Source organism: Theobroma umbraticum, unplaced genomic scaffold, assembly GCF_002168275.2.
Source record: "Theobroma umbraticum cultivar Fairchild unplaced genomic scaffold, ASM216827v3 scaffold_44.0, whole genome shotgun sequence".
Taxonomy (NCBI): Eukaryota; Viridiplantae; Streptophyta; class Magnoliopsida; order Malvales; family Malvaceae; genus Theobroma; species Theobroma umbraticum.
The window spans coordinates 8,099,862-8,122,418 of NW_018397255.1; the positions used below are offsets into that span (position 1 = coordinate 8,099,862).

Consider the following 22,557-nt stretch of genomic DNA (forward strand, 5'->3'; position numbering starts at 1 on the left):
CAATTCAGCATTCACTTTCTTTGACTCGAATTAACCATTTCTACAATCAATCAAATCTCGCATGCATAAAGTAGACTTTGATTGCTTTAACGCCACTTATAATAACATGGAAGGGAGACATCAAAGGGAATTTAGAGTGTAATAACACTATTTTTACCCAAAATTTTCAAATTCTGTGCTTGCTGCCAATGGTGTCTGTATGTTGCAAATCTGCTGCTGTGGTAGTGGATGCGGTTACCAGACTCTTAAATCCAACCCAATTAGTCAAAAGAAAAGAATACTGACCTTTGCTTTCTCAAATAAATTCTTTTTTTTATTAAACTCGATCAAGTTCTTAAAATATTTTTTTTGTTTGATTAAAAACTTAATTTAGATGAAAACTGCTAAAAGTGAATTAATTTTTTCACACCATCATTTGGGATCATTATTGTTGCCATGTCAACATTCACATGAAAAAATATAAAACTTTATATTAACTTGAGACTTACATTATATATAATACTAATTTACTTGACATATAATATCTGCATTTACAAAGTTTTTATTTTATAACATAATATCATGTAAATATTGACATAATAAAGATAATGTCTACGCAAATGCTAATATAACAAAGATATCAAGTTTTTATATAAAAAAAGAACTCAATTAAATATAACTAAATACTAGTACTTTGAGGTAAAATTGGATGCAAATGAAGAATATAAAATTATTTGAGAAATTTGAAAAAGTACAAAGATTTTTTAGTATTTCAAAAAAAGAAGATATATATATTACTGTTTCCTACCAAGCGTGGCTCATTGATGCAAAACTCTTCGACTATAATATATACCGTTAAATTTTTAAAATTGCTTCTATTCTAAAATCAATTTATAACAAGTGAAAAGACCTTTATTATATTTAAGTTTACAAAATATCTCTCATTTAACCAATGTGATAAATGGAGAAGCTTTTATTATATTTAAGTTGTTAAAATACCCCCAATTTAACGTATGTGAATTTTTTTTTTTTATCATTTCAATACTCTTCTTTATGTGTACGGAGATACCATGTTGAATTCTAAAAGTGCATTTAACCTAATACCAATTGAAGATATATAGATGAAAATATCTTTGTTATATTTAATTCTCATACTTCTAATTTAATTGGTTTACATTCCAAAAAAAATTGATAAAATTTTTTTTTTTTTACTGCTTCAATATATTCAATGAGGAGATAAACATCCCTGCTCTATGGTAAAAAGAATACCCTTTGTTGATCAAATAAAGAAATAACATGATATGAGACAGGAATAAGAACATAATAAATGAGTTTCACTAATGAGATAAAGTAATTTCAATTAACTGACTAAAGTAATTTACAATGTTGTTGAAAAGCTACATTGATATAATCAATTATACATCCTTAAAGTTGACGACCTTACGTATATGAAGAAGTAGCTTCCTCTATTTTCTATTATAGACATGAAAGTTACCAACGTACCATGCACTGTATGGGCAGAGACTGAAGCCAAAACCTTCTTCCCTCTGCTTCCATACCGTTACCGCTGGTTTGGTTCCCGAATGAGTGTGTCGATGTGAGAGAACTTCGTCCTCCTACCCCAAAATTCTACATTTCCTAATAAAGCTGTTTGAGAAATTTACATGTCTATTCCAAAGTCTTCGTACCTCTGGAGACCCAATCTCAAGCCATGGCTTTGCAGGGCCAGTAAAATGCAAAACAGCAGCAGCCTCCAATATCTCTCCGTGAGCAGACGGGGATCGATAGCCTAACCCAGCCACATGCCATAAAGGATCAATAGGATGCACCTGACCCTCAAAAGCAAGTAAGGCTGGTGGAAGCACACCCGGTTGCCATAGCGTCAACCCAGAATTGAGACTCTGTAAAATGATAAAATATAGGATTGCAGTAACAAAAAGGAATTAATTTTATAATTAAGATCACTATAAAGCAATGAAAGACAAAAAAAAAAGAGTAAAAATAGATTTTCAATTTTTATTAGCTGGCCTCAGGAGACTCACAGCTACATAAGATAGTGTTTAAATATAGGGTTTGTCAAGGAGACAAATGTTCTGCAAATAAACTAAAACACAAAAAACTAAGAGTCCAAGAGTATCATGAGCCTTGTACTACGCACTATGAAAAATGTCCTATGCTTTCTTGTGAACATTTCATGGCACATTGCCATGCGGCAGGTCTCAAAATGGATAAGTAAATATCATTACTCATTGAAGCATATAAATACCAAAACTAAACAATACCTACAGTTTTCTTTTGCTTAATTTTAAGCTTTTAGTAGTTCCACAATCAAATGAACACCAATAGAAACTAATACTTTTCCTGATCCACATCATTAGGTGATGGTTGCAAATTAAATGGACATTAAAGCAACATTAATTGCCAAAATAGCAGAATCAGTTGCAGACAATTTACTTACAAGTTTCAACCATTTATGATAAGATGTTGTGATGTTGGTCCTCCTCCATGCTTCAAGATCGAAGATATTCATTCCAGAAAGCCATGCACAACGATCTTGATCTAGGTTGGATGAAATTATTGGTTGTGAGAAATTCAAGTAATCCTTGTATTTCCTTCCTGGACAACAGTTGTCTCCACACCATGAGTCAACAACCGCACCAACAACTTTCCCACTGAGATCCAATGTCCACAAAGATGATATGTCATGTTGTACTACAACATCATCATCCAAGAATACTATCTTGTTGAGATCTGGAAACAGCTGTGTAACCCATGGAAGTTAGAACATATTAATGCCCACTGAAATTTAAGGTTCAAAATAACACTTATCAGAAAATTCAATGCAAACTTTAGAGTAATTACTTCAGGGATATAAATGCGAAGATGATTCATAAGGGAGAGGCAGCTAGGGCTTAGAGCCTCCAAACAATTTTTATGCTCTCCTTCATATTCAAAGTCTTCTTCTTCCAAATTGTTGTAGTAATGACTCCAAATCAAGCGATGAATTTCCAACATTTGCTTAACTCCGACATTCACCTCCTGAGACCAATCATATTGATGTAATCCCTTGACTTCCACTGCTGCTGATTCGACAGAATTTATTGCAAACCATGCATGCATTGGGGTGTAAGTTTTCTTGTCCGTTACTATGTGAAACACCAATTTTTCAGGATTTGCCGCATTTTCAACTGTAGAAGAGATAACAACAGAGGCAGCCAGGACATTATCGGTCAGAAGCACAACATGGTAAAAGGATGTGTCAGCGAGACGAGAAACATGTTCAGGTGAAGGTAAACGAGAGCGGGCTATTGCATTTACAGCATACTCTTCTGCCAGTTTCAGGCAAAGGCAATGCAGGCTCTTCGGGACACCACGTGAAGCTAAATACCAATACATTAACTCACGCTTCTTGGCTGACTGGACCTTCTGCTCCATACCTAATAGCTGGAAATCGAAAATGAAAATACTTCGATTTATTAGAGGACTAGCCCTTCATATGATACAGCTGAGATAAGTATTGTAAATTACATTTAAACAAATGAATCAAAATATATAATTTATCAATGACATCGATTCCCTCATTTCAGTTCTTTCCACTCATTGTGACCGTAAGCACTCATTTCATACATATGCATAAGCACATAAAATCTGCGAACACATCCACAGATACAGTTTAGCTAGTAACATCAAACCAGAAAGCAATATTGATAAGATAAAATAAATGCTTATTGCTTGTGCAAAAAATCATGAACACTTGGGCATCTCCATCATGATTCAGAGGAATAAAAGGAGAAATTGCAGTTACAACTGTTTCTAACAAATTGATATTTCAGAAGAAAAAGAAAATGCCAAAGCACAAGAGACAATTGTTCCTTTCAGGATATACCCTCTAGCAAGAACCTCATCCATGTTCCTTTCCCATGTTACAACAGTCTTAGATCGTTAGTTTGTGCAGCAAACCTGTGACTTCCTGTTGGAAAGAAAAATCCAACTTTGAGCTCACAGAAGCATAAGAACACAGCTCATATATACCTTGGAGACCACTTAAAGACCAATTGATGCCAATGGCTCGACTCAGGTAGTCTGATCTGGCACTCTCAGTAAGATAGTGGATAGTGCAGAAGAGTGGATGTGATACTCTCAGAGCAGTGGATAGTATGGAAGTGGGGTTACACAAGGGAGAGGAACGATGGAGTTGAGATGCTCAGAGATCAAACATAGAAGGAGAGATAGTTAATGTGCACATACAAGTGTTACCCCACATGAATACATGATGAAAATAACAAACAATAAATGGCTTGACGTATAAAGACGTGCCCATCACTTGACAACTTAAAATTTTGGGCAAGCATAGTGCTCTATCCAGTATGTATCAAGGCAATACTCCCAGAAGGTTTTCTCCCCAAAAATTTGGGACTGCGAATATTTGTCAAAAAAATTGAAAATAAATGACAAGGAGAAGATGTAGGAGCTGAAGAATGTTTTCTAAGTTTTTAGAATATTAAATTTTTTGTGTTTTTTTCTCTAAAATGAAGATTTTCTTATATATGATTTCATCATTATTATTTTCCTTCTTTTAAGATAAGAGAAAGTGGAACACACTACGGGCAACTTTAGTATGTAATTTGAGGAAAATAAAGTCAAAATAATGTAAAACATAGTCCAATCCAGACAAACACATAAAATTTTCAACATTAATAACTTCAGATCAAACTAGATAATCTACAAAGCAACCTCAAGACATTATGTCAATGATAAAATGAGATTCTGTGACTTTACCCTTGCATACTGGTACCTACTTTATGCACATGTCACTGAAGGCACCTGGAAGAAAGCTAAGATTATATAAGATCTCCAGCCGGTGTTAAGTTTTCTCCCTATATTAATATTGTTGTCTATTGTTATACAAAAAATAAAAAAAATATTATTGTCTATAAGCTTCTCAAGGATGCATTTTGTGTCCACTCAACAACTTAACTCAGAGAAGTAGGTATAACAGAAGCCACTGAATTTAACTCAAGAATATGTAAATTTAAGGGTAAAACAGTTAAGAGACAGAAAAAAGGCAAAGCACGAAACAAAAATATGTCTAGCTGCATGGCACCATACAAAAAATTTCACTCTTCTTACTGAATATAAATGCAGGTGTTCATACAAGGCATGCTTTTTTTATTATTTTCTTTTCTACATGCTTGTCACACACCAATAATCAAAATTCCCTGGTAATTTATGAGTAAAAACACAAACAATTAATGGTATAATAGAAACTTAAAAAGAAATTGGCATATAGGTAAACACATTCACTCAAATCCTTAATAATATTAGCCCATGCAGGAAAGTAAAATAAGCCGAGACAATATCTCAACCTAATAGAAAGATTCAAGGAAAATTGTATGCAATCATCTTTGATGGATTGCCAGCAACAAATAGGATCAGGCAAGTTTGCAGCTATTTCAGAACTTGAAGACACAAGTATATGGACCAAAAATATAAATGCAGTTTGCTTGAAAGGTCATCCACTTTCAGGTCAAACACCTTAGAACATGCGGTCGTACAACCTTTCTCATGTTGACAAAAGTCAACAGAGGCAACTAAACAGCCATAGCGAGCATAAGAAATTGTTAGAATAAAACAATCTGATGCCATGGAAGAAGTTAATCTAATGTACGTTTTTATAATAGTAAATTTTCACACTGTCGACTAATACCAAAAAGAAAAGTTTCATCATCAGTAAACACTAGAAACCTTTTAAACCCAACATGAACTCAGCCATTTGGCACAATGGGAAAATCCAACTTGCTGGTTGAAATAATACAAAGAGGCTTCCAAATAATACAAACTCTCTAGTATTGAAATATACTTGTCAATTTCTAACAAGCTAGAAAGATACACATGAACTTTACAGATACAGAGAATCTTAGAACAAATCAAACTGCTAACGAAAGGCAAGTATATTTATGCAAAAGAAATCAGAACCATCAAAAGCATTAGTAATTGACATTAAATTATATATATATGGTTAGAAGCAAATAGATAAATATAACCCCCCAAAGCAATTTTATATTCATTAACTATGAAATAGAATGCAATATTCATGTTGAAAAGGTTACTTAACAACCCTTAGATCAGAGAAATCTATAAACATTACTTCAAGAGTAAAAACTAGTCTGTAGTTATTTTTATGCAAATCCATAATTGAGTGTAGTAAATTGCCGGTTTAAATTAGAGAAGAGGAAATGCTGGTAGTAGATTCAAAAGGATCCTCAACCAAGAGCATCCATTCTATGATTCGCTATATATTGCCAGCTTGCATAGGAAATGAAACAGAAGCACCAGGTGCAACACATTGGGCTAAAGAAGCTAGAGAAGAGTTGTTAGGAGAAACTATGTATCTAGTTCATATGTAGAAGTCTGTCAAAATGTAGGTTTTAAAGAGAAAAAGAATGATTTGGTAGTACTACTGTACTGGGAACAAGACACAATAATTGTCTATATTCAAACAATTAGGTATTGCTAACAAACTATTTACAGAAAGTTGTTTCAATCTCATTATTTGTCTATATTTATCATTTTGTCACATCCAGTTCTTGCCTTGTTCTTTGCGCGAAAATAACAACATTCATATCTTGAAACTGATCCACAGGAACTCCAAATAGCTCTCCAAAAGAAAAACAAAAATAAAAACAAAACAAGGACAAAGATATGAAACATAAGACACTAAAAACCAAAAGCAATTTGCTTAAATAGCATGGACAAAATGCAACATCATCATTCAGTTTTTACCAATTTGGTGTTTTTTAAGGTTCAAATGAGATGGTCCTCACACAGCCCTAATCAAAATAACATTAATGATAAATTCATGGAAAAAGATGCTTTAGCTACTTTCATACTTCATCAACACTCAAATATGAAATGGCTAATGCATGCCTGAAATTTATTTCGCCACATCAGCAAAAATTCTGCCAATTGAATGAGAAATAATATTTCGTGAAACTCCAAAATGTTATCTGATCTTCAATGACAAAAGACATCTTAATGTTTGAACAAACACCCAAAAAAAGACATAGGTCAAAATAAAATCGCCTAGAACATCCAAAATCCAAACCAAGCACAACCGTTCATCTTTAAGCACACCCAATACTCTCTTTCAAGTTTCATCCATTTTAAGTCACAATGCCTACACCATATCTACTAACAAATGAAATCTGATATTAACTTAAAGAGAACCACTAATTTGGTCTCACATTATACTGGCGGTTTCTTTCACTTTCTAAAGGAGTAGAACTAATAACTCTGATTGCCTACATTTTCTATTTTTCATTCCCCTTTCTCTTGAAGAAAGCTAATATTTCCTCTTCCTTTCTCTATTTCAATTAAAACTGTGATATTTACTACTAAAGTCACTTTCTCTATTCGGTAACATAAGAATCTTAAAAATTCCTCATACATTTTTCACAGGTAGAGAGTGAAAAGGCCTTAAATAAAAAGTAGGGGGTGAAATAAACCTAGCTTTGATTCATTAAATTAAAAATAAAAAAAATAAAATCATGCCAATGAAAATTCAAATTACTACGTAGAATGTTTGAGTTACTATTACATACATCTTTATACAAAAAAATGAATTATCATTTCAAAACATTTGGGTTGGCAGAATTGTACCACAGTTTCTTTAGAAAAAAAATTTAACCCATCATCAGTGAAGGACATAAGTTGATACTACTGACTAAAAGCGCAGAAAAGGAAATGCAAGTAATAGTAAAAGGTATAAGGTAAAAGTTATCGCATAAAAACAAAGATAAAAATGGAGTGAAAGTAATGTACCATTGCCTTTGTCTTGAAAGCAAAGGCCTTGATGTCTTGTTGTTTTGAAGTCATCTCCTTCACAAGCTCGTCGAATGAGTCCAATGAACCCTCTATTCCCCCTTCAACACCGTTGCCATCTTTCCCCTCCATTAGTGCTCTTGTCAGTTCTTCTCTGAGTTTCTTTATGGTACATGCATAATCATGACAAAAAAGAAAAAAAAAACATGCAACCCAATTAGATATGATCAACCAGACAAGTCTTTCAAACCGTTGATTTCACCAAACCGTGTTGACGTATACGATGACTAAAGCTGATGACAATGTGTTATGTCAACAGTGAGATGTTGCCAGGATTGTTTTTGACTTCTTCCACGCTACAGTGGGACAGTTGTTGGTGGGTTTCATTGAGAACGTAGTGGAAGTGTCAAAAAGAGCACTGACAGCTGAAAAACTGTCGTACAAGTAGACAATATAATATGATACAAGACAACTGGCCACGTGTCCAAGACAAGCAACTAATGGAATGTGCTTATCCTGATCGAAATGCCATCCCTACTATAGATTTTCCTAAATATATCTAAAATCCTATGAGAGGCCCTAAATTTAAAAAAGCTGCGAAGTAGATATATTATCTTCTTTTCTATTATCTTTTGGTTTGAGTGCCCGGGATTCATAGAAATTCGGTTGAAATATCCCTAAAAGCAAATTTAACAGATAAAAACTATACCCCCACCATTTGCACATTTGTTTACACCCTTTTGAATATATTTTCATTTCGGATGATAACAGATATATATTTCTCAATGTCCCCACTGTCTCAAGCTTTACGATGTGCAATGTGGGCACAGAAAGTGTACAAGAAGAAGAAAAACATTAAAATAATGAAAAGATAACCTGATTTTTCTTAGACTAGAAAGTTGAAAAATTTTGGACAATTGTACCATAATTCAAACACTTTTCATTTTCTTTTTCTTACACCAGACCCTGATATTCTCTCTTACACAAGAAGGAAAGATTATTTACCGTATCCACACTCGGTTCAGCAAGTTATATGAATAATTGAATACCCTTTCAAGAACAGAAAATAAATAAAAAAAAGAAGAATTTATTTTCTTTTTAAAATGAAAATTGGGTAATTTTTGAAATTGCAAAGTGGGTAGTGGGCAACTTGTATCCACACTAAAATAAGAAGGCGAGGTAACGTGTCAGGATCAAAATGACAGATATCTGGCAGGATTTTGCAAACGAAATGAATGTCTTTTGAATTGTATCCCAAAACTGAAAGGAATGAAACCTGTGTTTGGTTGGGGAAGGCGACCCGACAGAAAGGAATCTAAAAAGAAAATAATAATTTTAAAAAAAAAGGATAAAAGTCGATCCGTATTACCCCAGACAACGACAACAAAATGTTCCCCAACACTGGAAGCCACAACGCCCACCTAATTACAGTCTTGCCCCCCCCTCCACACCCCATAGTACACGTGGCAATCTAGTACGACAAGTTGCTGGAACAGCCTAGCATTACTGTTTATTTTCTTTTATGTATTATTTTTATTTGTCAAAAATAAAAATATTAACCAAAAAAAAAGGAAAATAAAAATCCATTTAATGAACATATAAAAGTTTTATAATTTATATATCAATACGAACCTGAGATGTGTCACCCCCACTGAAAAGCCTCCAACCTATACAATCTGCAAATGCCATTAAAATCAAGTTGACTGAAAAATAAAAACATACCCCAGGCAGAGTGAATAAATATACGCAGCTCATTGGTCCTTTTTTCATAAGCAACTAATGCAGTTTAAAAGTCAAAAATTACAGTACGAATTGAAACAAATGTAGAACACCATAGCAGGCCATCCGTCAAAAAATAAATTACTTTTTTTTTCCAAAATACAAACCAAAAATAGTAAGATTCAGTTAAAACGAATTGGAGCAAAGCAAAAAATAGGAAATTACCGATAGGGGAAGAACAAGACGAAGAAGCAGATTCAAGAACCAAGAAGGCAATTCTAACGAAAAGGAAAGGCAAAACGATCCCCAAAACTAACACTAGCGGCAACACTGTCCGGCTCGATAGCCGTCCACGCGCCGCCGCAGCCCCCGTAGCTGCCACCGTTGGTCCTTTGCCTCCTCCTCCTCCTCCTCCTCCAGTCGAGTTCGATATTGTAACCCTCTTTATCCCTGTTGTTGATATGTAGAACTTCATTATTTTCCTTCACTTTCCGTCACTTTTCTCCCCTTTGGCCTCACTTCCATTTAACCAAACAAGATCCACTCGATCATTGCCGAAGATTAGCATTGGAATCTCGAGAAGAAGGAAGATTTTAGTTAAAACTTTTACGAAGGGAAAACCTCAAGAAAAAGAAAGGATCAAAATTTGATCAAGGAACAAAAAAGAAGGATTGGCCGCATTATTTATACCAATCCGGTAGTACTAACTAGTGAAAAAGTCACGAGCTGATTCCTGTATTGTTAGGCTTCGAACACCAAAAAAGATTTTGAATAATATTAAAACTTTTCTGGATTTTCCAAAGAGAAAAAAAATTAAAGTAAAAAACAAAAGGATTAAAAAGCAAAAAGCCAAAACTGAAGCCGCGTTCAAAGCCGCGGGAAATACTACTAATAGATTGCGATTGTAATTAGTACAGACGACAGAGTAGTGTGAGCATGACCGTGAACCATTTTCATGGGAGTTTTTCAGTTTGGGGCTCCGTTTTAGGGTTGAATTACGAATATGACCTTCACTTTGTAACTATTCTCACCGACAGACCGAGAATCAGGGACAGGGGTAGAGTGTGGTGTCCTCCTTTTGCGATTTAAACGGGTGATGAGGAAGGTTACTGTGAGGGCAACCTCAAAATTTTGTTATGCACCTCCCGCATGATTTTTTTTTTTTTTGAAAACTTTGTCAAAGGAATGACGGTATTGATGTTGGTCAACACAGTGGACGGTATGAACAAACAGACTTCTGATTTTTTGGAATAAAGACTGAGCTTTTGTTGATAATAGATTTGACTATAAAGTTACTTGATTAGAATGTTAATCTAATTACCCATTACATCATTTAATATATGCACACTGGTTTTTAAATGCTTCCACATACCAAGGGCTTACACAAGGAAATAAACGACTTTTTTTTTTTTACTTATCATATTAGAATAGTTAAAAAGAGAGGGTAAAATATTTTAATGATATAGTATATTATAGATAAAATATTTAATTATTTAAAAAAATTATTTTTTTATATTCAATCAAATCTTTATATTTTTATTTTAATTTAAATATATTTTTTATAATTAATAATTAATTAACTACCACTAATCAAAATGATATTTTTCATTTTATGTTATTTTACAACACTTAATAAATGTCTATTTGAATATATATATATAAACATGTTACAAGAAAAATTCTAATTTTTTATATTATCTTAATTAATGATTTTGAAAATTCAAAGAAAGTTCATAAACTAAAATTATAAAATATTAAGACGTGTGCTTGTTTGAAAAACTCTTGATAACAAAACGGCATTAGTCATTGGTCAATCTAATGAAAGGCATAATCAAATTGACTTTAGAATAAAGTATTTTCTTTTGGGAAATGATTTTATGGACTATAAAACTCATTTGTTTTAAAAAAGCTAAAATAATATCTAATAAATTATTTTGTGCATTGAAAACTTATAGATGAATCCAATCAACGGGTATTTATAAACATTGACTAAGATTAATTAAAATATTATTTATTATGTAGATCTATGAAATATCTCTTTGTCATGAAATTTGATTTTTAAATTATAATTAACAGTCCTTTTGGTTTTTTAATATAAACTATGTGCATACATGTTTTTATTGTTCATTTACATAAATGACAGTCGTTAAAAACTATTTATCTTTTCACTGTCAAAAGAAATTATATTTTTATGCACTATCATTTGTTAATTCATTTGAATTTGGCATACTTTTGCTATATATGTATATCTTTTAGTAAGGGGTTCTCTTCATTACTTTTATCTTAACTTAATTATAATTAACCTATGTAATGTTAATTGCAACTACTTTCAAGACAAAGTCATGGTTGGTGCCCTTGCTTAGTATACTTGTTAGTATTGGTTTTATATTCATTTGGTTAATGACATGTCTTCAATTTACGTGCCCTTATGACAGCAAGTTTATCACGAAAGAAAAGTTAATTATCAAGGAGAAGCTACCATCTTGGCCTCACCATTGAACCCCTGACACTGCATTTATTAACTTTAAATTAGCAAAAAAATATTTCCAACATCTTGCAGGCATGAGTCATAACATCACCCAACCTGTCTGCATGAAAAAAGCTGCCTGCCTTAGTTTCACACATCATGAATCAATCTTTTCCTATTACATTCCAACTTATCATTTAATTCGGAGCACTTTTCTTCTTCTCTTTATTATTATTTAACAAGGTGTCGCCATTTTTTTCCTCCACACCATCTGCTGAAGTGCTTTAGTAGACAATTAGCACGGCCAGCCATGTTTCGCCATGTGCCCATGTGGTTGATAAACTTGGGAAGGTAATTTTGCACCAAGTAATTATTTCATCGCTAATTAATAAGGCTAACAGTACAATGTCTATATATAGCTTTGTTTCTCACTGAGGTTAGGCATTTTCCTTTTGACTAATTTTGTACGCTTGAGGGGGTGAAAAACAGGCAACGTTTTAAGCCTAGAGCTTGTTACTAGGGAAAGAGATTTCAAAGTCAGAAGAGACTACGTGGCCTTGGAAATATGGTACACCCTAATGAATTAACACAAGCATCGAAAAACAAAAATTCCATGATCCAATGGTCCTACTACAAGTTCATAAGAGTAGCCGCAAATGAGCCGTGCAAAGGCCAAAGGTTATGGTCCCTTTAACCCCACGCTTGAATCATGCATTTTTTTTGTGGTCAACAATCCATCAAATAATGAACATTTGGGTAAAAGAAGAAGATATTCGAAACCTAAATTTTCATAGCTTATACCAAAATTAAACAACGTGTAGTTCATGTAGTTAGGCAGCACTTAATGATGGGCTCTTTGTCTAATATTATTGGTGGTTTTTTTTTTCCTCTCTTTCACTAAAATCTTGATTTCAAAGATGACTTCGTTTAGGGCATGATTAGGTCATCCTGTCTTTCATTACAAAAGCACTAATTAAAGCAAAAGGATGAATCTTCGTGTTACTTTAGCAGCCAAGGTCAAAAGGCACCACTACATTTGGATACTATAACTTTACGATTAAGAAATCAAAAAATATATTTTTTCTATTTTATTTTAACATTTTTATCTTATTTATTAATGATGTGATAATTATTTCTTTTACATATATCCAACTCCAACATCTTAAATTACAATTCAAAAATTTACGTATGAAATTATTACTCTATTTCTAAAAATAAATCTAACACTGTATATATAAGTAATGGAACAAAAATAGCTTTGCCTAAAAGATTAAGACTTAAGGATCAAATGTTGAGTACTCCAACATAATAAGGTGGTTATAAAGTAATTTGAGATTTAACCTAAATTTGGCATGGATTTGTTTTATCTCATGATTTCTAAGACAGGTTTCAAGATAAGACATATTATTAATTGAGTAATGATTTAATAAGTTTTTAAAGTAATTCAAATAATTCAAGTTCAAAGTTTGGCATGTGGTTATTATTTAAAAAAAAAAAGTTAATACTTAAGATTCAAATTCTTTCTCTCATTTTGAACTATCTTGTGAATTCTCCATATTATATTTTAACTTCGTTATAAGACAATCTATATATCTTGAATTTTATAAAACAAATAAAAATTTTCTCACCATAACATTTATCTTATGAACTTAAGTATTTAACTCAATTATATAATTTATATATTTCCTACTCATAGAGTTAATTTTTAATTCCCTCTCTTTCAAAAATTATATCTTTTTAGAAAAAAAAATATTTGTCTTTATCTTTTATCTTGTGTATTTATTTATTTATTCATTCGTGGCCTTTCAAGCTTGAGTTGAAAGTTGGAAGAAAAATGTAAATAATTAACAAAATGTTTAATGGTCTATCACAATCTTGGAAGCAATAAAATTAATGGTACAAAAGATGTATCAAAGTCAAGGCTGAATTAATTGCAGCAATTGTTAACGGTCGGGTATTCGTGGACATGGTTTATGGCTTTAATTTTGGAAGAGAAATATGATGGATATAAAACTAACTCGAAATTTTATGCCTAAGATTTGTAGAAAAAAGTTGTTGAATTTAATGATTAATTTGTGAAAATGTTAATTTTTCACATAAAATTACTAAAATAAAATAAAATAAATTTTAATTACTGTCACACTTATATAAACTTGATTTTGCTAAGTAAATAAATAAAACAAAAAGAAGAAGGTAAGAAAAGGGTAGATGCGATGGCATTGGAAAAAGGTGGACGCGGGTTGCCTACAAAAGTAAGCTTGTTTAGTTGGTTTGGACTAATTTGTGGCCTCAAACATTGGCCTGCAGTATGGGACCATTTTCCCTTTCCGGATTGTTGGGTAATTCACACACTTGTCACAAAGTCTAATCTTTTTAAAGTCGCATCCCATGACCAAATCACGTTTATTTTTTTGGTGTTTGTCTGCTCAAACTTAGATGCAGATTTTCTCCTTTGAATGAATATTGTAACTGATTGTTACTTCAATAATTTGTTGACTTGGCAATGGAATGAGTTCAATAATTTGACTGATATATTTGCACATATTTCGTGAAATCGATTAACGTTTCAAAGAAATTACAAGTTTCAATTTTATTCATATTTGCCGACGAACAAAATACTTTTGTAAATTCACTAGGCAAATTTAAAATTGCTAGAGTCGAGATGTTTTTTTTTTTTTTTTGCATGGTGACATAAGACGGCGAATTGGGATGAGTTTGTATTTTTTTTTTTAATGGTGCTTGTTAAATATTTGTTTTGGTCTTATGTGAATTTCAAACTTGATTATCTTTAAGATGACTCGATTATGTATCACTTCCTAATATATTAATTGTGAAAAAATATATTTGTGATAAAAAGTTCAATGATTTATTTAATATTTTAGCCTTCAGTGAATAAAGAAAGGCAATTATACTTGTCACGACCCGCGGATTCAAGGCGCATGAGGAGGACCAGGGGCGCACATCAAGTTCGTACATGAGCCAATGGCGGCCCTGGAAATCCCCTTATGCATCGAGACATAACGAGGGCAAAACCTCCTTTCAAGTTACTTAAGAGTCAATAGCATGTTGCCTAGGAGCCTAGGTAAGTTAGTGCATGTTTAACATATAGTAATATTTTATAATATTTTAATATCTCACATTATTAAGATATAAAAAGAGATTAGTATTTTAAATAAATAAACTTATTATTAAAAAAGAAAAAAAGGTGAATTTAGATTAAATCTTGAGAAAATGCCAGATTCTCCCCTCACGGATGTGTGAAAATATTCTTGATGGCTTAACAAATTTTGCTTCATGGAATACGAAGAGAGGCAGTTTAAGTAAGAGTGATTGAAAGAGGTCCACATGGCCTTTTCTTCACAGGGGATGCAACTGGCTCATCGGCTGTTTGGAACTGGCTGCCAAAGCCTGGAGGGGCCTCATGATTGTCACTCAAATCGTTACTGCCTCCTCCCTGCTAGTATCATATTTTTTACTGCATAGATACAGATGGAAAATGTAATATGTTACCAAGGGATATAAATATATTTATCAAGTTTATTCATGATATCACTTTGTGTTGAAGGTAAAAAATGTCTGACAGTTTAAATTAGAATGCTGAATTTGTATATCAGGTTGTTTCAATTAGTAGGCTGAGATAACAACATAAAACCCATAGTGGTGGACCTCAGAAATTTTATTATAATGATCGGATAATTTTAAACTTATATTAAAAGGAATTGTAAGTGATATGCTCCCAATTCAGTGATTTAAATCAGGCAGCAATTGCATATAAACATAAAAATTAAATATTTGGATGCACGTGTTGTTCAATTATCTTCTTGAGTTTTAAATGAATGATGAACATTATTGGCTGCAGGTTAGATCTTTAACATAAATATTGTGAAATAGAGCATGGAGATGAGAAGGAATATATACTGATTCACTTTGACATGTATGTGAGAAGTTCTTAGAATCTATAATGATTTGAAATATTTTGTCACCGAATCTAAGCCACATCTAGTATTCATGTGTTTCAATTTGCAAACTTGCAAGGTATTTTGCCCTACTCTTGGCTGTCCATAAGGATTGATTTCAGGCAACCATATTCCTTCCAAGCAGGTAAAACATAAAGCAGAACAACAAAGATGCAAGCTTACAAATTATTTCCACTATTTCTGGCTTAAGTTTCTACCAACATGCCTTTATATGACTGAATTAGTGTGAATTAATGCAATGCTAGGGTTCATTTATCTAATCTATTGTTGACAAGGAATTCCATAGTAAAACAAGAGCAAGATACTAGTAGATGCCCTCCAGCTCATATGAAAATTGATTAAATTTAATCTGAAAAAAGGCATAGTGAATATGCCATTTGAAATTGAAAGAGTATATAATAAGGTTATAGAAACAAAAAATGTTTTTGCTCTGTTTGAATAAATTAAGAGTAACTTGTGCAAAGTTGCCAATTTGCACATATGCCACCTTTTTCAAGGAACAATTGGTGTTAGCTCTCTTTTCCCCCACCATGGGAAAAGGAAAATTTTGCAGATATTCATTGTTAAAGGTTTCACAGGTAAATAATGTTAAACAACTTTTAGGCAATGGATAATTAAAGCATGACTGTCAAATGATAAAATCTGAACATGCAGAAGGAATCTGAATTGAATACTGAGAAGCACAACATTAAAGTAGTAGTAAACTGTAATGAAACTTTATTGAATGATTGACAATAACTTAAAATCCAAAGAATACATGGGCTATAAGCTGCAGGATACCTGCAGATATACTGAATCCGTTTGCATAGCTCCTTATCATAGCGGCCAAATTATAATTTAATGAACAAGACTGGTGGATAATGAATTGAAGATAAGGGTGATAAGAGGCAGAGTCAATGACAAAATTGTTATTAAATAATAATTCCGAACCATGTTACCCATAAGAATGCAGAGATCGCTTCTGAGGTTTATATTTATGAGATGCTTACTTTGGCAGTCCCCCAGTGAAGGTCTTCCTGTTGCTGTTGGGTTCGAGGACATATTTTATCAGAGAGTCCTTGATAGACAGTATATCAGGGAACTCCTCCTTCAGCTTAGATGCATCCAATTCATTGTTGCTCCTGGGTACAACAATAACCCTGGCCTGTTCTTCCAATGTGAAATTAACCCAGTTGAGATTTGGGTCAATATAGTCCTTGTACATTTGCAGAATATCATTGTGACTCACAACACCAGGATTTGTAAAGTTCCATATTCCCCTCAAGTTCCTCTTGGCCATCTCAATTGAAATGGGTAGAAGCTCATCCAAAATGGTCATGCTGTTTGGAATGTCAACCACCTTGTTATATCGAGCAATCTTTGTGATAAAGTTCCGTGGATTGCTGAGATCTGATGATATAGGCATCCGGACTCTGAGAGTGCAAACATTGTCATACTCCCTCAGAAGCTCTTCAACCTGGCATCGAAGAAAGAATTCAGTTTGCAGCTAAATTAAAAAGATTTCCAAAATGTCGATGGTTATCAAAGGGAATAAATTAAGTACCATGGCTTTGGTTTTGGAATAGAAAGAACCAGTAAAATTGGGCTTGTCTTCCTCCTTGAACCCAATTCCTGACCCTAGAGGATGTTTAGCATCATATTCAAAGATACAACCAGTAGCATAATTAATCATTAGGAGGTCATGTTCCCTGCAGATATCTGCCAAGGTTAATGTACCAACAACATTGGTTTTAATTGTTTCAGGCTTATGAGTTTCACACCAATCCACATTTGGTCTACCTGTCACTCCGGCTGCATTGAAAACATGGGTTGGCTTAACAGTTTGAATATCAGCCAAAAGCTGTGAACGTTGCTCCAAACGCCCTTTTCCATACTCAAAGGGTATACCTTCCTTCTCACATATCTTCCCAAGAAGTCCCCCTATCCAACCTGTTCTGCCATAAATCAAAAACTTAAGGGATGGCTTTTGAGCAGGTAAATTGTTTTTTGGAGCTGGAACCAACATCCTGCTCTGACTGAAATTGTTTGTAACAGGAGCGGAATCATTATTGCTCGTATCAGGGGCATTAAATTGCCTTTCGATTCCAGGCACCATCAGCATCCTTGGATGGGGTAGCAGTGCTCCAGAAACATCACCCCACCAATCAGGATTCCTAACATACCATTCCATAGTCTTCTTGAGACCCTCCTCCCATGTCGTCTTTTCATACCATCCCAAGCTTTTCAGCTTTTGATCATCCAAGAAATATCTCTGATCATTGAAAGGACGATTATCCACAAACTTAATCTGGGCGTCTGGGTCCAAGGAAAAAAGCCTGCAAATATCCCTGGCCACATCAATCACTCTCCTTTCTTTCTTTGTGCCTATGTTGTATACATGGCCTACTTCACCCTTGTGGAGAATGACTTCAAAGGCCTCTGCAACATCCTCACAATAGAGATAACTCCTTACATTTGACCCATCCCCGTGAATTGGAAGGGGCTTTCCATTCATGGCCAATAGGATAAATTTGGGAATAAGCTTTTCTGGGAATTGATTGGTCCCATAAACATTGTTTCCTCTAGTGGTTATCACAGGCAGCCCGTATGAGCATCCATATGCCATCACCAGCATCTCTGCTCCAGCTTTAGTGGCAGAATATGGGTTTGTTGGAAGGAGCTGAGAAGCCTCATGATTTCCAACTACAGCATCTTCATCTGTCTCCCCATAAACCTCATCTGTGCTTACATGGATGAACCTCTTCACTTGGCCAGTGACTTTGCAGGCTTCTAGGAGAACATGGGTTCCATAAATGTTGTTTTTAGTGAACTCAAAACTGTTCCCAAAGGAGTTGTCAACATGTGTCTGGGCTGCAAAGTGCATGATTGTATCGATGGACTCAGTAAGAAGGATAAAGTGAACCAGATCAGCACTTGCAATATCTCCCTTGATGAACTTAAAGTTTGGAGATAACCGTGAGGGGTTGAGGTTCTTTAGGCTTGAGCAGTAATCAAGCTTGTCAAGGACTACAATTTTGTAGTCTGGATAGTTACAGATGAGCCGGTTGCAGACATGGGAAGCAATGAAGCCAGCAGCTCCAGTGATGAGGATGTTCTTTGGTGTGTACCGAGTAGCCATCTAAAATACTTTCTACATGACATCAAACAACATAAATCATTAGAACATGGATCAGTTACTTCATTAGCAAGCAGCACATCAAATATTCGAAATGGAAGATAGTAGACTTAACACAGCTTTTTTCAATGAAACATAATTAGGACTAAAACTGAACATTATCAAAACGGTAAGAAAACACAATATGACTTCTGGTACAAATAAAAAGTACTCGAAAACCCCAGTTTGGGGGCACAATAATTCATTCCCAGCAAAGATTACCTAACAAAACTCAATATGACGCAGGCTGTTGACCCCAGCAAACATATATAATAGGCAAACTCAATCATAGCAAACAAAAATTTTATTTGTCCATACTTGATTCCCATAATCATTTTCTACAGAACAATCCAAACGAGTTTTGGAATGTTATAGGGTGAATGAAATACCGCGACCTAGCCGTGTACTCACTAATTAGTACTAACACAAATATCAACCAAACAAAAACGGTCAAATTGGGATTAAAAGGAAAAAAAAAAATCAATCACGAGATCAGCAAAGCACTAAGGGCAAAAAGAAATTATGTTTAGCATAATGCGGTAACTCAACGACAGATCTGTGGAAAAGGGTGTCTAAATCAAACAAGATATCAACAAAAAACAAACGTACAAAAAATTCAAGAATAACCCATGTTAATATGCTTTAAACCTTCTGAAAGAAAAAAAATTAAAAGAACCAAGTAAAAGGGAGGAAATTTTAAGCAACGTGGAAAAGCATGGAGTAAGAAAACTTACAGAAAATGCGGAGTTGGAAGTCAAAGGCAAAAGGGCTTTTCTCTCTTTATCTTTAATTTTGTTAGGCACTCCTATGAAGAAGCTTCAGTCAGAGAAGATAGAAAGGTAGAGAAGAAGAAGAAGAAGAGAGAAATCAGTGTGGAGGGAAGGTCGTTGAAGCGAGCAGCTATTTATATTTATATATATATAATAAAAAGAATATTTAATCTTTTTAATAGTATTAATTGTGTCAATTAATTAATAAAAAAGAAAGAAATTTAGAGGCTGAGAGGGACAGGAAAAGTTAAATGAAAAGTACTGGGATGCCCCTCCGACGTTCTGGTACATCAACAAATGCAACGTGTTACATGTTTCCTTGTACTTTTATTCCACAAGTCTATCACATCATTTACGACCCAAATCACATTCACTCACCATCCTAATTTTCCCCATTTTTTTCTCTTTTCTTTTCAATTAGATTTTGACTGCTTTTTAATTTTCTAAACAATTTTGAAGAGAAAGAGATAAGAATAATTATTTTTAATTATTTTTTATAATTAAAAAAAATTAAATTTAATTTTTTAAATAAAAATAATACATTAATCAACAAACTAAATACTCGAATGTAAAATATTTGAAATAATCAATATGCAGATCTTCTATTTATTATTTTTCTTTAATTTTTATTTAAAAATAAGCAAAATAAGAATATAATGATAAAATTAAATGCGATTGAAATACAATAATAAGATTCATTGTTAGGTTGTTGTATAATAATAAATTTGATATATATCCCTTATTATTATCATATCATTAAAAAAAATTAAATTAAATATCATTTTGGAAACTTTTATATATAAAAAGAAAAAGTAGATAACTATTGGTACATATAAATCATTACATAGATCAAGTAATACATCATTACACGTAGATTGTAATTTCATTTGTTAGTTTTTTAAATTAATGGTAATCAAATTCAATACTAATTGACATTGCTTGTCGGCATGATATGTAATGTGGCATATAATGTGACAACATGGATAAAAATTACCAATTGATATTAAATTTGATAATGATTAATTTAAAAGTTGACGTATATATAATAAATGAATAAGAGTTTTTTAGATACATATTAAAGGATAAATATCATTTTAGGTATAATAAAAATATAAAAGGTAATTGCATAAATTGAAATAATTTAGAGTTTTTTTATTATTATTTAAGCATTTTACTTAATAACCGAGCTAGTTTGGTACCGTGGAGCATTCACTTAGCATGTTTTGCCCATATTGACATTTTTGTCTTAATGGCACTACTTAAAATCCAAATATCACGTTAATGTTGCTGACCCATCCTTAACTCTTTTATGAGCTGCTTTGTTGCCTTGAAAATTTAAAGGAAAGTGAACTGTTTAAAATGGCTCAATTGAGTTTGTTTCTTTGTACTGTGAATTCAACCATGTTAGCTCAAAATTTTGAGTGCCCAATTAGAAGATATGGAATAATATTTAGGATTATGATTAGCTTAAATATAATATATATATATATATCACTTTTGCATAGCCTCACTATCTAATTAGACGGAAAAATCCTTCATAATCTTATACTAAACATATTAACACTCAAATTAGATAAGTATAATTATCTATACAATTTCTTTCTATAATTCTTTACATAATTAATAAGAAACCATCAAATATCAATGCGTTGCCCTGTCGTCAAGATGAATAGTTAGATTTATTTAAGGATGGTATCATATAAAAATTTACATTAGATAAAAAAATAAAAGAATATATTAAATTGGTATTTTTGTACATAAAAATAATTTTAAAAATTAATATTTTATTTTTGATAACATATTTATAAACCAAATGCTATAATATTATTTTTTCAAAATTTTTAATTAAAACTTTCACATAATAAAGTCTGTAATATTATCTCATCAATCAATTTTCCACAAAAATTTCACAAAGTGAATGGATCAAATGCCCATTTGCTCAAAGAGTATTAAATAGTAAGAGGGTATGACGTCACTCAATGTGATTTAGAGGTTGACGGATGATGCTGTGGCAAGAAAAAAACAAAATCAGTATTTTATTCGTTTTGGAAAATAAACACGTGACCTATTATATTGATATGAAAATGACATGGTATTAAAAAATATTACTCTTTTTCTTTAATATTTCTTTTGGACAATATTTTTAATTTTAATATTTTTTATTTAACACGAAGATTAAAAAATATTTTGACTTTAGTGTTTTTAATATTTTTTTAAAATATTATAATATTGATATTATAAATTTTCATATCAAACAGTAAAAAAATTATTTAATTTAATATGAAACATGAAAAAGAATAAATGTCGTACATGCACTTAAAAAAGAAAATAAAGAAAGATAAATTTTTTTAAAATAAAAAACTTAGATATTCCAATTTGAAAAAAATTATGATTAGTTACACGTTGCATAATGGATAGAAAAGGCAATGAGCATTCGAAAGCAACAATTAATAACTTGAATATATAAAGGCAAAGTCAGGTGCTTTCTTGATGCCATGTGGCTCTTACGATGTCATAACGTATGGATTCGAAAATCTGATTGTTAGACATAAAAATTAAAAAGTTATCATCAATTTTTTTATTTAAATGCGATTGATCACTTATTGATTCTGTTATTATAATTGATGAAGTCTTAAATTAATTTTTTCTGTTAAAATAACGATAAATTGT

The 22,557-nt window shown here is 32.5% G+C and overlaps 2 protein-coding genes across 2 annotated transcripts; both read right to left on the bottom strand.

Annotated features, from left to right (window-relative positions):
• Positions 1-1,292: 1,292 nt before the first annotated feature.
• Positions 1,293-10,564, bottom strand: GAUT15 (galacturonosyltransferase 15). Its single transcript, XM_021445103.2, has 6 exons — positions 9,745-10,564; positions 9,433-9,476; positions 7,801-7,962; positions 2,842-3,423; positions 2,438-2,740; positions 1,293-1,880 (listed from the first exon to the last, which is right to left on the bottom strand). The coding sequence occupies exons 1-6, from the start codon at positions 9,992-9,994 to the stop codon at positions 1,596-1,598; spliced, it is 1,626 nt and encodes a 541-aa protein (XP_021300778.1). The 5' UTR covers positions 9,995-10,564; the 3' UTR covers positions 1,293-1,595.
• Positions 10,565-16,657: 6,093 nt separating this feature from the next.
• LOC110409428 (trifunctional UDP-glucose 4,6-dehydratase/UDP-4-keto-6-deoxy-D-glucose 3,5-epimerase/UDP-4-keto-L-rhamnose-reductase RHM1-like) lies at positions 16,658-19,994 on the bottom strand. Its single transcript, XM_021418768.2, has 3 exons — positions 19,852-19,994; positions 17,507-19,093; positions 16,658-17,419 (listed from the first exon to the last, which is right to left on the bottom strand). Exons 2-3 carry the CDS (start codon positions 19,079-19,081, stop codon positions 16,949-16,951), a joined length of 2,046 nt encoding a protein of 681 aa, XP_021274443.1. The 5' UTR covers positions 19,082-19,093; positions 19,852-19,994; the 3' UTR covers positions 16,658-16,948.
• Between the last annotated feature and the right edge of the window lie 2,563 nt (positions 19,995-22,557).